A 12272-nucleotide genomic window follows, 5' to 3' on the forward strand; every position below is an offset into this window, starting at 1 on the left:
GTGGCGCGGATTTGCAACGCTGTATGGGGTGGCCTCGAACGAGAAACAGATCGTGCCGAAATATCGGACGATTCCAACTGTAATTACCGTGTCGTCGCTCGATCGATCGAAGAACGACGCGTCGAGGGGTGGGGGGGGGGGGGCGGGCTCGAGGCAACCGACGAAATTTTTTTTCCCCCGCTTTCGAGACTTAATGTCCAGTTTTTATCGTATCGTTAAGATTAAGGTAAGAGTGTATAGAAACAAATATATAGGATAGAAAAATAAATACACGGGAAAGATCAACGTTTAGTCGGTATATAGAATAGAAAAGGAATGGTTCGAATAATGTTAATTGGACAAAATCGGTTTTCATTGTAATTTATCGTTTTCAAAAGGAAATACGAATAAATATATATCTATAGGAAAAATTAACCTTCGAATTTGACGATAAACTGAATCTTGAGAGAATGATCGAATAGAGAAATTAATTTCGATACAAGTTTCGCAAGTAATTACTCAACCTCGAGTTTTAATCTACTAAAAAAAACTTGTCGATAATTCGCAATGTGATGATCCGAATTAAAATTAGATAGCCTTCTTTCTCCGACAAAAACATCACGGAATATTTTACTTTTACGAATCAGAGTATATTGTTTTTATCTCTCTCTCTCTCGATGTACACAAAATATATCCCACAGGCGAGAAAGAAGAGGAAGAAGAGGAAAGCAGTACACGATGGAAAAATTGATGGTCGACGAAGGGCGAAGATAAAATTCACGTTGGATCACGATCGACAGGTGTTTCGATACGCGGTAAAACGGGGTTTGATCGTTCGAGGAGGGAATCTCGCATTGTCTTCGATGACGATCGGTGAATCCGTCCCTCGTGTCTCTCCTCGTTAACGGTGAGGATGACAGCCCTCCCCCTCCATCGATAACACACCTCTCTCTCTCTCGACACCCATAAGAGAGAAGCAACAAGGGAAAGCGAGGAGAGGCCGAGATCCAGGCGGACTTCTTCCGGCGGCCCCCCGGAAACCTCTATCCGCGCGTTTCCTCCTCCATCATCCCTCCCTCGTTCCTCCTCCTTTCCGATCGCTCGTTACACCAAACTTAAAATTAATGTAAAAAATTTTTCCCTCCTCGACGAAAGAAAAAGAAGAAATAAAAAAAGGGGGGGGGGGAGAGAAAAGAGAAAGAAAAGAGGGTCTGACCTGTGGTGAAGAGGACGATGGCCTTGAGGCAGCTGTACTCGGCCGAGTCTACGTGCAGCGCCTTGAGCTTCTCCACTTGCTCCTGGAAGATCCTGATGTGGTCCATGAAGGCGACCACGCGGTCCGCGGCCATGGGGGACGCGTGGAGGCCGGCCGCGGCGAGGAGGGGCGCCACGTGGAGCGGCATCGAGCACTGGCTCGCGTTCAGGACGAACAGCTCGCTCCACACTAGCCTGAGAAGGGCTACCTGGTCGGTGACCTGGAGGTCGGGGAAGAACGGGATGTTCCTTGCCCACTCGACCGCCGAGAATAGGAGCCGGGCGGCCAGCTCGCATATGTTGTCGATCCCCATGATGTTGTTGGGCTGCATGCACTGGCCGTAGCGCGAGGTCGGGTAAGGTTCCGCCCTGAGCAGCAGGCTTATGTACGAGGAGAGGTATGAGTGGCCGTTCAGGCTCGCGCACGCCACCGCGTCCCCGTTCGTCAGGGCGAACTGGCCCGGCAGACCTGGTAGCGACGGCTGCGACGGCGGCACTCGTCCCCTCTGCACCGCTGCAACATAATTTTTTGGTTTCTTTTTATTTGTTTGTTTGTTTATGCATTGTGAATTTTTAGTTTGTTAGTTTGTTTCTTTGTTTACTTTTAATGTGAATTTTTAGTTTGTTTCTTTGTTTATTTTTAATGTGAATTTTTAGTTTGTTTCTTTGTTTATTTTTAATGTGAATTTTTAGTTTGTTTCTTTGTTTATTTTTAATGTGAATTTTTAGTTTGTTTCTTTGTTTCTTTGTTTTTTTGTTTATTTTTAATGTGAACTTTTAGTTTGTTTCTTTGTTTATTTTTAATGTGAATTTTTAGTTTGTTTCTTTGTTTATTTTTAATGTGAATTTTTAGTTTGTTTCTTTGCTTATTTTTAATGTGAATTTTTAGTTTGTTTCTTTGTTTCTTTGTTTTTTTGTTTATTTTTAATGTGAACTTTTAGTTTGTTTTTTTTTTATTTGTTTGTTTGTTTATGCATTGTGAATTTTTAGTTTGTTTCTTTGTTTATTTTTAATGTGAATTTTTAGTTTGTTTCTTTGTTTCTGCATTGTGAATTTTTAGTTTGTTTCTTTGTTTCTTTATTTGTTTGTTTATTTTTAATGTGAATTTTTAGTTTGTTTGTTTTTTTGTTTGTTTGTTTGTTTATGCATTGTGAATTTTTAGTTTGTTTCTTTGTTTATTTTTAATGTAAATTTTTAGTTTGTTTCTTTATTTATGCATTGTGAATTTTTAATTTGTTTTTTTTTTATTTGTTTGTTTATGCATTATGAATTTTTAATTTGTTTTTTTGTTTATGCATTATGAATTTTTAGTTTGTTTCTTTGTTTATTTTTAATGTGAATTTTTAGTTTGTTTCTTTGTTTATGCATTGTGAATTTTTAATTTGTTTCTTTGTTTATGCATTGTGAATTTTTAGTTTGTTTCTTTGTTTATGCATTGTGAATTTTTAGTTTGTTTCTTTGTTTCTTTGTTTGTTTGTTTATTTTTAATGTGAATTTTTAAGGGATTAGGAAGAGAGAGAGGGAGAGGGAGAAGAAGGGAGGTTGGTTTGGTTTTGTGCTTCTTTTTCTTGGGGGTTTGGCGGTTCTGGACACCCCGCTGGGCAACGTGGTTGAATTCCAGCGTCGGCGTGGACTTGTTTCGAGGAGAGAAATTCGGGATACGGATTTCCTCGTTCGTTTAACTCGTTAATTTTGATTTCTACTGTCGAGGGGATGATAAGTTAGTGGAAATGGAAATTTTTTTTGTATTGGAGAGATATTGATTTAAAGTAAGAGTAAAGTTGAAAGGAGGGAATTGTTGTTCGAAAGAGGGTGAGAATGGGGATTTTCTTTATTTTTTATATTATACATAAAATTAATAATTGAAATTAAAGGGAAAAAATCGATATTCGAAAAAGATCGTATTTGAGAAATTTCCAAGAGAGAATTTCAAAATTCACATTTTCTCCTTTATTTCTTTTTTTAGTTTTTTTGGAAAATTATTAATGCGTGAAATTAAAAGGAAAAATTCCAAAGATCGTATTTGAGAAATGGGAATTTGGAATTTAAGAATAGGAAAATTTCATATTTTCTTTTATTCGAAGAGAAAAAATCGATATTCAAGAGATCGTATTTGGGATTTAAGAAGAGGGAAATTTTATGTTTTCTTCTACTCGAAAATTATTGATTCGTGAAATTAAAAGGAAAAAATCGCTATTCGAGAGATCGTATTTGAGAAACAGAAATTTGGAATTTAAGAATAGGAAAATTTCCTTCGAAAATAAAAAAATCGCTATTCGAGAAAGATCGTGAAATTTGAAATTCAAAATTCAAATTTCCTTTGCTTCCTTTTTTACTTTTTTTTAGAAAATTATTAATTCGTGAAATTAAAAGGAAAAAATCGATATTCGAGAGATTTGAGAAATGGGAATTTGGGATTTGAGAAGAGGGAAATTTTATGTTTTCTTCTACTCGAAGAGAAAAAATCGCTATTCGAGAAAGATCATGAAATTTGGAATTCAAAATTCAAATTTCCTTTTTTACTTTTTTGGAAAATTATTAATTCGTGAAATTAAAACGAAAAAATCGTTATTCGAGAAAGATCGTGGAATTTGGAATTTAGAATTTACATTTTCTCTTTTGCTTTTTTTTTTTTTTTACTTTTTTTGGAAAATTATTTATACAAATTATTAATTCGCGAAATTAAAAGGAAAAAATTGGAGAGATCGTATTTGAGAAATGGGAATTTGAGGTTTAAGAAGAAGAAAATTTCGCATTTCTTTCTATTCAAAAAATCGTTATTCGAAAGATCGTGGAATTTGTAATTCAGAATTTACATTTTCTCTTTCGCTTTCTTTTTTACTTTTTTTTGGAAAATTATTAATTCATGAAATTAAAAGGAAAAAAATCGCTATTCGAGAGATCGTATTTGAGAAATGAGAATTTGGAATTTAAGAAGAGAGAAAATTTAAATTTTCTTCTACTCAAAGAGAAAAAAATCATCATTCAAGAGATCGTATTTGAAAAATGGGAATTTGGGATTTGAAAATGGCAAAATTTCACATTTTTTTCTGCCTCTCGTTAATTCTATTCTACTCGAAATAAAAAAATCGTTATTCGAAAGATCGTGGAATTTGAAATTCAGAATTCACATTTCCTTCGCTTTTTACGTTGGAAAATTATTAATTCGTGAAATTAAAAGGAAAAAATCACTATTCGAGAGATCGTATTTGAGAAATGGGAATTTGGAATTTAAGAATTAAATACCTCTTAAATATCTCTAAATATCTCTAAAAAATAAAGGAAAATTTCACATTTTCTTTTACTCGAAGAGAAAAAATCGCTATTCGAGAGATCGTGCAATTTGGAATTCAGAATTCAGATTTCCTTCTTCGCTTCCTTTTTATATTGGAAAATTACCAACTCGTAAAGATTGTGACATAACAGCGTATCGCTCGAAAAAAATCGTTATTCGAGAAAGATCGTGGAATTTCGAATTCAAAATTCACATTTCCTCCTTTGCTTCCTTTTCACATTGAAAAATTACTAATTCTTGAAATTAAAAGAAAAAAATCGCTATTCCAAAGATCGTATTTCAGAATTTAGAATTTCACATTTCCTTCTATTCTAAGAGAAAAAATCGCTATTCGAAAAATCGTGGAATTTGGAATTCAGAATTCAGTGAAATTAAAAGGAAAAAGTCGCTATTCGAGAGACCGTGGAATTTGGAATTCAAAATTCCTCCTTCGCTTCCTTTTTACATTGGAAAATTACTAATTCGTCAAATTAAAAGGAAAAAATCGCTATTCCAAAGATGGTAAAAATGTGAATTTGGGAATTTAAAAATAAAAAAATTTCACATTTTTTTCTACTCGAAGAGAAAAAATCGAGAGATCGTATTTGAGAATTTGGGAATTTAATGGGAATTTAAAAATAGGAAAATTTCACATTTTCTTCTACTCGAAGAGAAAAAATCGCTATTCGAGAGATCGTGGAACATGGAATTCCTCCTTCGCTTCTTTTTTACACTGGAAAATTAATAATTCGTGAAATTAAAAAGAAAACATCGCTATTCCAAAGATCGTATTTCAGAATTTAGAATTTCACATTTCCTTCTACTCGAAGAGAAAAAATCGCTATTCGAGAAATCGTGGAATTTGGAATTCAGAATTCAGTGAAATTAAAAGGAAAAAGTCGCTATTCAAAATTCACATTTCCTCCTTCGTTTCCTTTTTACATTGGAAAATTACTAATTCGTGAAATTAAAAGGAAAAAGTCGCTATTCGAGAACTTGGAATTTCACATTTCCTTCTACTCAAAGAGAAAAATCGCTATTCGATAAATCATAAAATTTAGAATTCAGAATTCAGTGAAATTAAAAGGAAAAAATCGCTATTCGAGAAGTTGGAATTTCACATTTCCTTCTACTCGAAGAGAAAAAATCGCTATTCGATAAATCATAAAATTTAGAATTCAGAATTCAATGAAATTAAAAGGAAAAAATCGCTATTCGAGAACTTGGAATTTCACATTTCCTTCTACTCGAAGAGAAAAATCGCTATTTGATAAATCATAAAATTTAGAATTCAAAATTCACATTTCCTTCCCTTCCTCTTCCACACCGCAAAATTACCAACAACTACTTTTGAGATATAATAACACATTACTCGAAGAGAAAAAAAAAAAATCGATCGAGAGAAATAAGAATTCGAGACTTAAAAATACAAAGATATATAGATATATACATTTCCTCCCAATGCCTTCCTTTCGCCTTAAACTCGCGACACATTCATTCCCTGCACCCACCCAAATGACTTCTGCCGAATATCATTTACCCTCTCGTTTATTCTCACGAACGTATTCGTTCGTGAAGAAAAAATCGCGACTCGAGACGTTGGAAATGGGTTGACCGAAGTACTGTAAAACCGACCGAAACGAATCGGTGTCTCCCTTACCGATCGAGCGAGGAGAGACTGTGTTATTTCGTTCGATGTAGGAACGGGATACCGTTATAACCCGTGGCCGGCCCGAACACGGATACTCGTTTCGCTGCCCGTTCGAGCGGAAAATAATTCGCTCGTGGAAATTCGTTGCTGGATAATCGGGTAGAACGGTCTTATTCTCGAAACGTAACGCGAGTTGAAAGAGTTGTAGAGTGTAGAGTTCGACTCTACTCGACTCTATTCTATCCGCGCGGTGAAAATAAAGAGAAGAAAAGGAGAGAGAAAGAGAGAGAAGAAAGAATTCGCGTCAAGAAGTTGGTGCTCGTAAAGATTCGCGTTTCGATATAAAATAAAACATTTGTTTAAACAAACGCGACAGAGAGAGAGAGAGAGAGAGAGAGAGAGAGAGTGGGAAACGGGGAAATCGAGGAGAATTCCCTCGCCGTCCCCCCGCGCTTATGGATACGTAATAAATTTATAAATGAATGTATTTTAATTTTATTCGCGTATAACGTTCGTAAAAGGCCTAGCTTTTGTCCGCGACGGGAGGATTACGACTTAAAGCGAATGCGCGCGTATAAGCGAGGAGAATGAATTCAATATTTGCCTACAATTTTGTAACAACCATTTATTTACAACTTGGCGCAATATTTCCTCCTCCCCTCCCCCCTCTCTCCCTCCCTCCACTCTTTCGATCATAATAGATTAAACGATAGGATAGCCCCTCCCTCTCTTCACAAATTTTTCTCACACTTTTCACGAAAACGATAATAATAATACAATAATATATTAACATATACAAATATATATATATATATATATATATATATATATAATACAATAATAATCCTTCGATCGTATTCAAAGTTTTCTAAAGAAACCGTTCCAACTTGGAAGAAGAAATATTTATATTTATATATATTTCTCTCGGTCGAGGAGAGGAAAATTACCGAAAAGAAGAGGGAAGGAAAAAAACGAGCGACGACGAGGAGGACGACGAGGACGACAATAACAACAAAGTGTAATTCGACACGACTAGCGTCCCACCCCTCCTCCCTTCCTCGCTTCTCCTCGCCGTGACTTCTGTTGTCGAAGGAAGGAAATAAGAAGCAGGTGGGGGAGAGGAGGAGAGGGAGGTCGAAGGTCGGCCGATAACCGTCGGGCCGCCATTAATCGTTATCGGCGGCGGCCGCTACTTATTTTTTGTCCCGAAAAATGGGGCGAGGGGGAGGGGAGAGGGGGGCCGGTTCACGGTTATCGCGAATCGGCGCGAAAACACACGCTCGGTGAAGAGTGACTCGCTCTCGGAGCCGAGAGAGAGAGAGAAAAGCGTGGCTCGACAAGCTTACAAGTACATACAAACGCGATAAAACGCCGTTTTATCTTCGACTTTGCCGGCGTGTCAAAGTCCAGGCCGAGAAATCTTTTTCCATTCCAGAATATTCCTTCTCCTCCTTTTCTCGATCTCGATCCGAAATCTCGAAGGAAGAGGAAGGAGGGGGAGGAGGAGGAGGAGGAGGAGGATTTTTGCTCGTGGAAATTCATTCTTCGATGGAGAGGATTCGTTGTTGGGGGAGGGGAGGCGGAGGCATAGAGAAATCGTCGGACGTGGATTGATGATGGTGACGCGGCGGTGAGAGAACGAAGCGGTCAAGCGATCGAGGGAGGGGAGGGAGGGGGGAGGAAGGAGAAAGACTCGCCACTCTCCACTCTTCTCGCGGAGAGAGAAATCTCCCTCGCGACGGCCAAACGGAACGTCGAAATAATTACTCGATCGAACGGATCCTCGATCCTCGATTAAGCGAAATGTAAATATAAAGTTGGAAAATCGTTCGAAAATGATCGATCCACGATTAAGCGAAATATAAATAGAATTAAAAACTTGGTTGGAAAATTCGGAAGAGAAAAATTTCTCTTGCGAACGGAATGTCGAAATAATTACTCGATCGAACGGATCCTCGATCCTTGATTAAGCGAAATGTAAATATAAAGTTGGAAAATCGTTCGGAAATGATCGATCCTCGATCCACGCTTAAGCGAAATATAAATATAATTGGAAAATTGATTGGAAAATCGTTTCGAATCGGTTGGAATCGGGTGGAGGGAGAGAAAAATCTTTCTCGTAAATAATTACTCGATCCTCGATCCTCGATTAAGCGAAATATAAATATAAAGTTGGAAAATCGTTCGAAAACGATCGATCCTCGATCCACGATTAAGCGAAATATAAATATAATTGGAAAATTGGTTGGAAAATTTGGAAGAGAAAAATTTCTCTTGCGAACGGAATGTCGAAATAATTATTCGATCGAACGAATCGATCTTCGATCCTCGATTAAGCGAAATATAAATATAAGCTTGGAAAATCGTTCAAAAACGATCGATCCTCGATCCACACTTAAGCGAAATATAAATATATGAGATATAAACTTGGTTAGAAAATTTGAATCGGTTGAGTGAAGAAGGAGGGGAGAGAAATCTCCCTCGAAATAATTAATTAATTGAACGGATCGATCCTCGATCTATAAGCGAAATATAAATACAAACTTGGTTGGAAAATCGTTCGAAAACGATCGATCCTCGATCCGCAGAAATATAAATACAAACTTGATTGGAAAATCGTTCGAAAACGATCGATCCTCGATCTATGGAAATATAAATATAAACTTGGTTGGAAAATTTGAATCGGTTGGATGAAGAGAGATAGAAAAAGAGAGAAATCTCCCTCGTAAATAATTATTCTATCGATCCTCGATCCACGAGCGAAATATAAATATAAATATAAATTTGATTAGAAAATCATTCGAAAACGATCGATCTTCGATCCACGGAAATATAAATATAAATGGGATATAAACTTGGTTGGAAAATTCGAATCGGTTGAGTGGAAAAGGAGAGGAGAGAAATTTCCCTCGTCGAAATAATTAACGGATCGATCCTCGATCCACGATTAAGCGAAATATAAATATAATTAGAAATTTGGTTGGAAAATCGGTTTCCTCGTCGAAATAATTATATTATAATCGAACGATCGATCCTCGATCCACGATTAAACAAAATATAAATATAAATGGGGTATAAATTTATTATAAAAATTTATTAATTTATTATAAAAATTATTGGATGGAAAGAAAATGGAGAGAGAAAAATTTTCTTCGTCGAAATAATTATTCGATCGAACGATCGATTCTCGATCTATGCTTAAGTAAAATATAAATATAATTATAAACTTTATTGGAAAATCGTTTCGAATCGGTAGAGAAGAAGAGGAGAGAGAAATCTTCTTCGTCGAAATAATTATTCGATCGAACGATCGATCATCGATCCAAGATTAAGCGAAATATAAATATAAATATAAACTTAATTGGAAAATCGTTTCAAATCGGTTGAATGAAAGAGAAGAAGAGAAAGAAATTTCTCTCGTCGAAATAATTATTCGATCGAACGATCGATCATTGATCCACGATTAATTAAAATATAAATATAATTATAAAACTTGGTTGGAAAATCGTTTAGAATCGGTAGAGAAGAAGAAGTGAGAGAAATCTTCTTTGTCGAAATAATTAATCGATCGAACGATCGATCCTCGATCTAAGATTAAGCAAAATATAAATATAAATATAAACTTGGTTGGAAAATTTGAATCGGCTGGATGGAGGAGGAAAAAAATTTTCCTCGTCGAAATAATTATTCGATCGAACGATCGATCCTCGATTCACGATTAATTAAAATATAAATATAATTATAAAACTTGATTGGAAAATCGTTTCGAATCGGTTGAATGAAAGAGAAGAAGAGAGAGAAATTTCCCTCGTCGAAATAATTATTCGATCGAACGATCGATCCTCGATCCACGCTTAAATAAAATATAAACCTAATTACAAACTTGAAAAATCCTTTCGAATCGTTTGAGCGAAGGTACAGAAAAATCTCCCTCGATCGATCATCTATCCACGATTACAAACAAAATATAAATACAAACATAAAACACAAACTTGATTAAAAAAATCCTACTTCAAAAACGATCGATCCTCGATCCATCGAAATATAATAAACACAACTACAAACTTGGCAGAAAAATTCGAATCGATCGAATCGAAACGAAGAAATAAAAAAAAAACAGAAGGATAACTCGATCGAGAAGAGGATAGACAGATCCGCAGAAGATAAATTAGAAGGATTATCGGATGGAATTCCATTGGCGTTGGCAAAAATTTCACGGTGTATCGCGAGGAGTTAAAGTTCAATAGGCGGATCCGACCCGCGCTCGGGCTCTCGTCACGCTCGAACGGTCGCGCGCGCTCGTCAATTTCGACGAACGAACCGTGAACATGCAGATTTCCAACACGCTCGATTCGACCGTATATACTTTTTCCCCCCTCCCCTTTTCCTTTTTTCCCTTTTTCGAGCCTGGATTTATTTTCACCGCCGAGCCAAACCGAGTAATAACGCGAGAAGAGGAAGAGGAGGGGGGGAGGGGGGGTGAAGGAAAGGGAGAATTGAATAAATATTATTCTTCGAACAAGTGTCGCGCGACGCGCTTATAAGAAGGGAGAATGAATATGGTGAAAGGAGGGGGGGGGGAGAGGAGGAATCGGCAGTCGCGATTTTCCCGCCGACGACGACGACGACGACGACGACGACGACGGTGGCGACGACCTACATGAACATCAGGCACGAGGTCATTGGGTCGCCGATTACGACATATCTCGTATCTCGCCGTAACTCGTAAACTCGTGTACGTGCCGCTTCGAGAGGCCAACTTTCTTCCGCGTTCTCCTCTCTCTCCAACTTTGCCTCCCCCCCCCTCCCCTCTTGAGAATTTTCAATTTTTTCAATCTTCCACGGAAGATGATTCCCTTCCCCTTCGATAATTCGAGCCAGAAACTCGATTCGAAAGGAAAAAATGTTCGAGAAAGCTTTTATATTCTGGATTATATTCTGGTCGATAAACTGTCTCTTTTCAAACTTGGAATTGTTATATGAATATTGGGAAAGGAGGGGATAAAATCGAGGATGATGAGAAAATTTTATCTACATCGATGATCGAGAAGGGACGGAAGGGTTTAGATTGGAAACGTCTCGGCCAAGATCGGGCGGAACAAGATCCATTAACGTTTGCAAGATAATTACTCCAAATAGAGATTATACAGGCCGGTACTAATTCTCGTCCGTGCGGCTACTCCGTCGATAAATAAACACCTACGTAAAACCCTGCGGCGGCCTAATGATGGGAAGGGAGCTTCTACCCACTTCTATCTCCCTCCTTTTCTCCCCCACTATCTTTCAATCCATCTCTTTCACCCTTTCCTTTCTTTCTCACCTTGCCACGATTTCAGTTTTTAAAAAAAACTTTCCTTCACCGCGGATCGCAGCGTTAATCGCGAGAAGCGCGTGCTGCAATACCGACGAGGAATGCTAAAAATACTATAATATAAAGTATATATAAAGATAATATAAAGTAATTAGAGAAAAAAGTTCCTTTTCAATTTTAAAAATCGAAGAAGAAAAATTATCGATCGAAAAAATACCTTCAACCTTTTTTTGCCATTACGAATTACATAATTTTACATTTAACGTAATTTTACATCGAAGAAAATGGGAAGCGAAAAAATTGGGGAGGGAGGAGAGGAGGAGAAAGGAGAAAGCACGCAGGAGAGGAGGGGTGGTGGTGGTATCGCGTGGCCGATGCAGCATCGCGTGGAGTGATTTTTACACGGCTAATAAGCGGGTGCTCGTCCCCGCGGGCAACAGTTCCGGCTCGAAGGTGGCAAGGCAAAGAGTAGGCGGGCAGCGAGAGAAGTGCCGCGAGTCGATGCTATTAAGATTTCCGTATCGTCGTCCCGTTACATACGTACACACATACACACACACACACATGTTCACACTCCGGACCGCACAACAGTTGAGCATCGACAACCCGTAGTGAGGAAAGTAGTTGAAAATTTCGAAGCGAAACTAACGTTTGTTATTACGTTTTCGACCGATGAATATCTTTCTGTCTCTCTCTCTCTTCGTTCGAGCAATATTTCGTTCCACGGATATCTTCTTTATCGACCGATTCGAGACCCAATTCCTATTCCGATTCACGCTATTTTCACGCGGAGATATTAACCG

General features: G+C 37.5%; 1 protein-coding gene across 1 annotated transcript in view; it reads right to left on the bottom strand.

Annotated features, from left to right (window-relative positions):
• LOC408872 (COUP transcription factor 2) overlaps positions 1 to 12272 on the bottom strand; it is a gene marked incomplete at its 5' end in the record, with an annotated part of 72464 nt that overhangs the window by 32450 nt on the left and 27742 nt on the right. The window contains one exon of the mRNA XM_026441131.1: positions 1196 to 1747. Within this exon, the coding sequence (XP_026296916.1) occupies positions 1196 to 1747 (552 nt within the window). The remainder of the gene's footprint in view (positions 1 to 1195; positions 1748 to 12272) is intronic.

Source organism: Apis mellifera, linkage group LG6 (genome assembly GCF_003254395.2).
Source record: "Apis mellifera strain DH4 linkage group LG6, Amel_HAv3.1, whole genome shotgun sequence".
NCBI classification, from domain to species: Eukaryota; Metazoa; Arthropoda; class Insecta; order Hymenoptera; family Apidae; genus Apis; species Apis mellifera.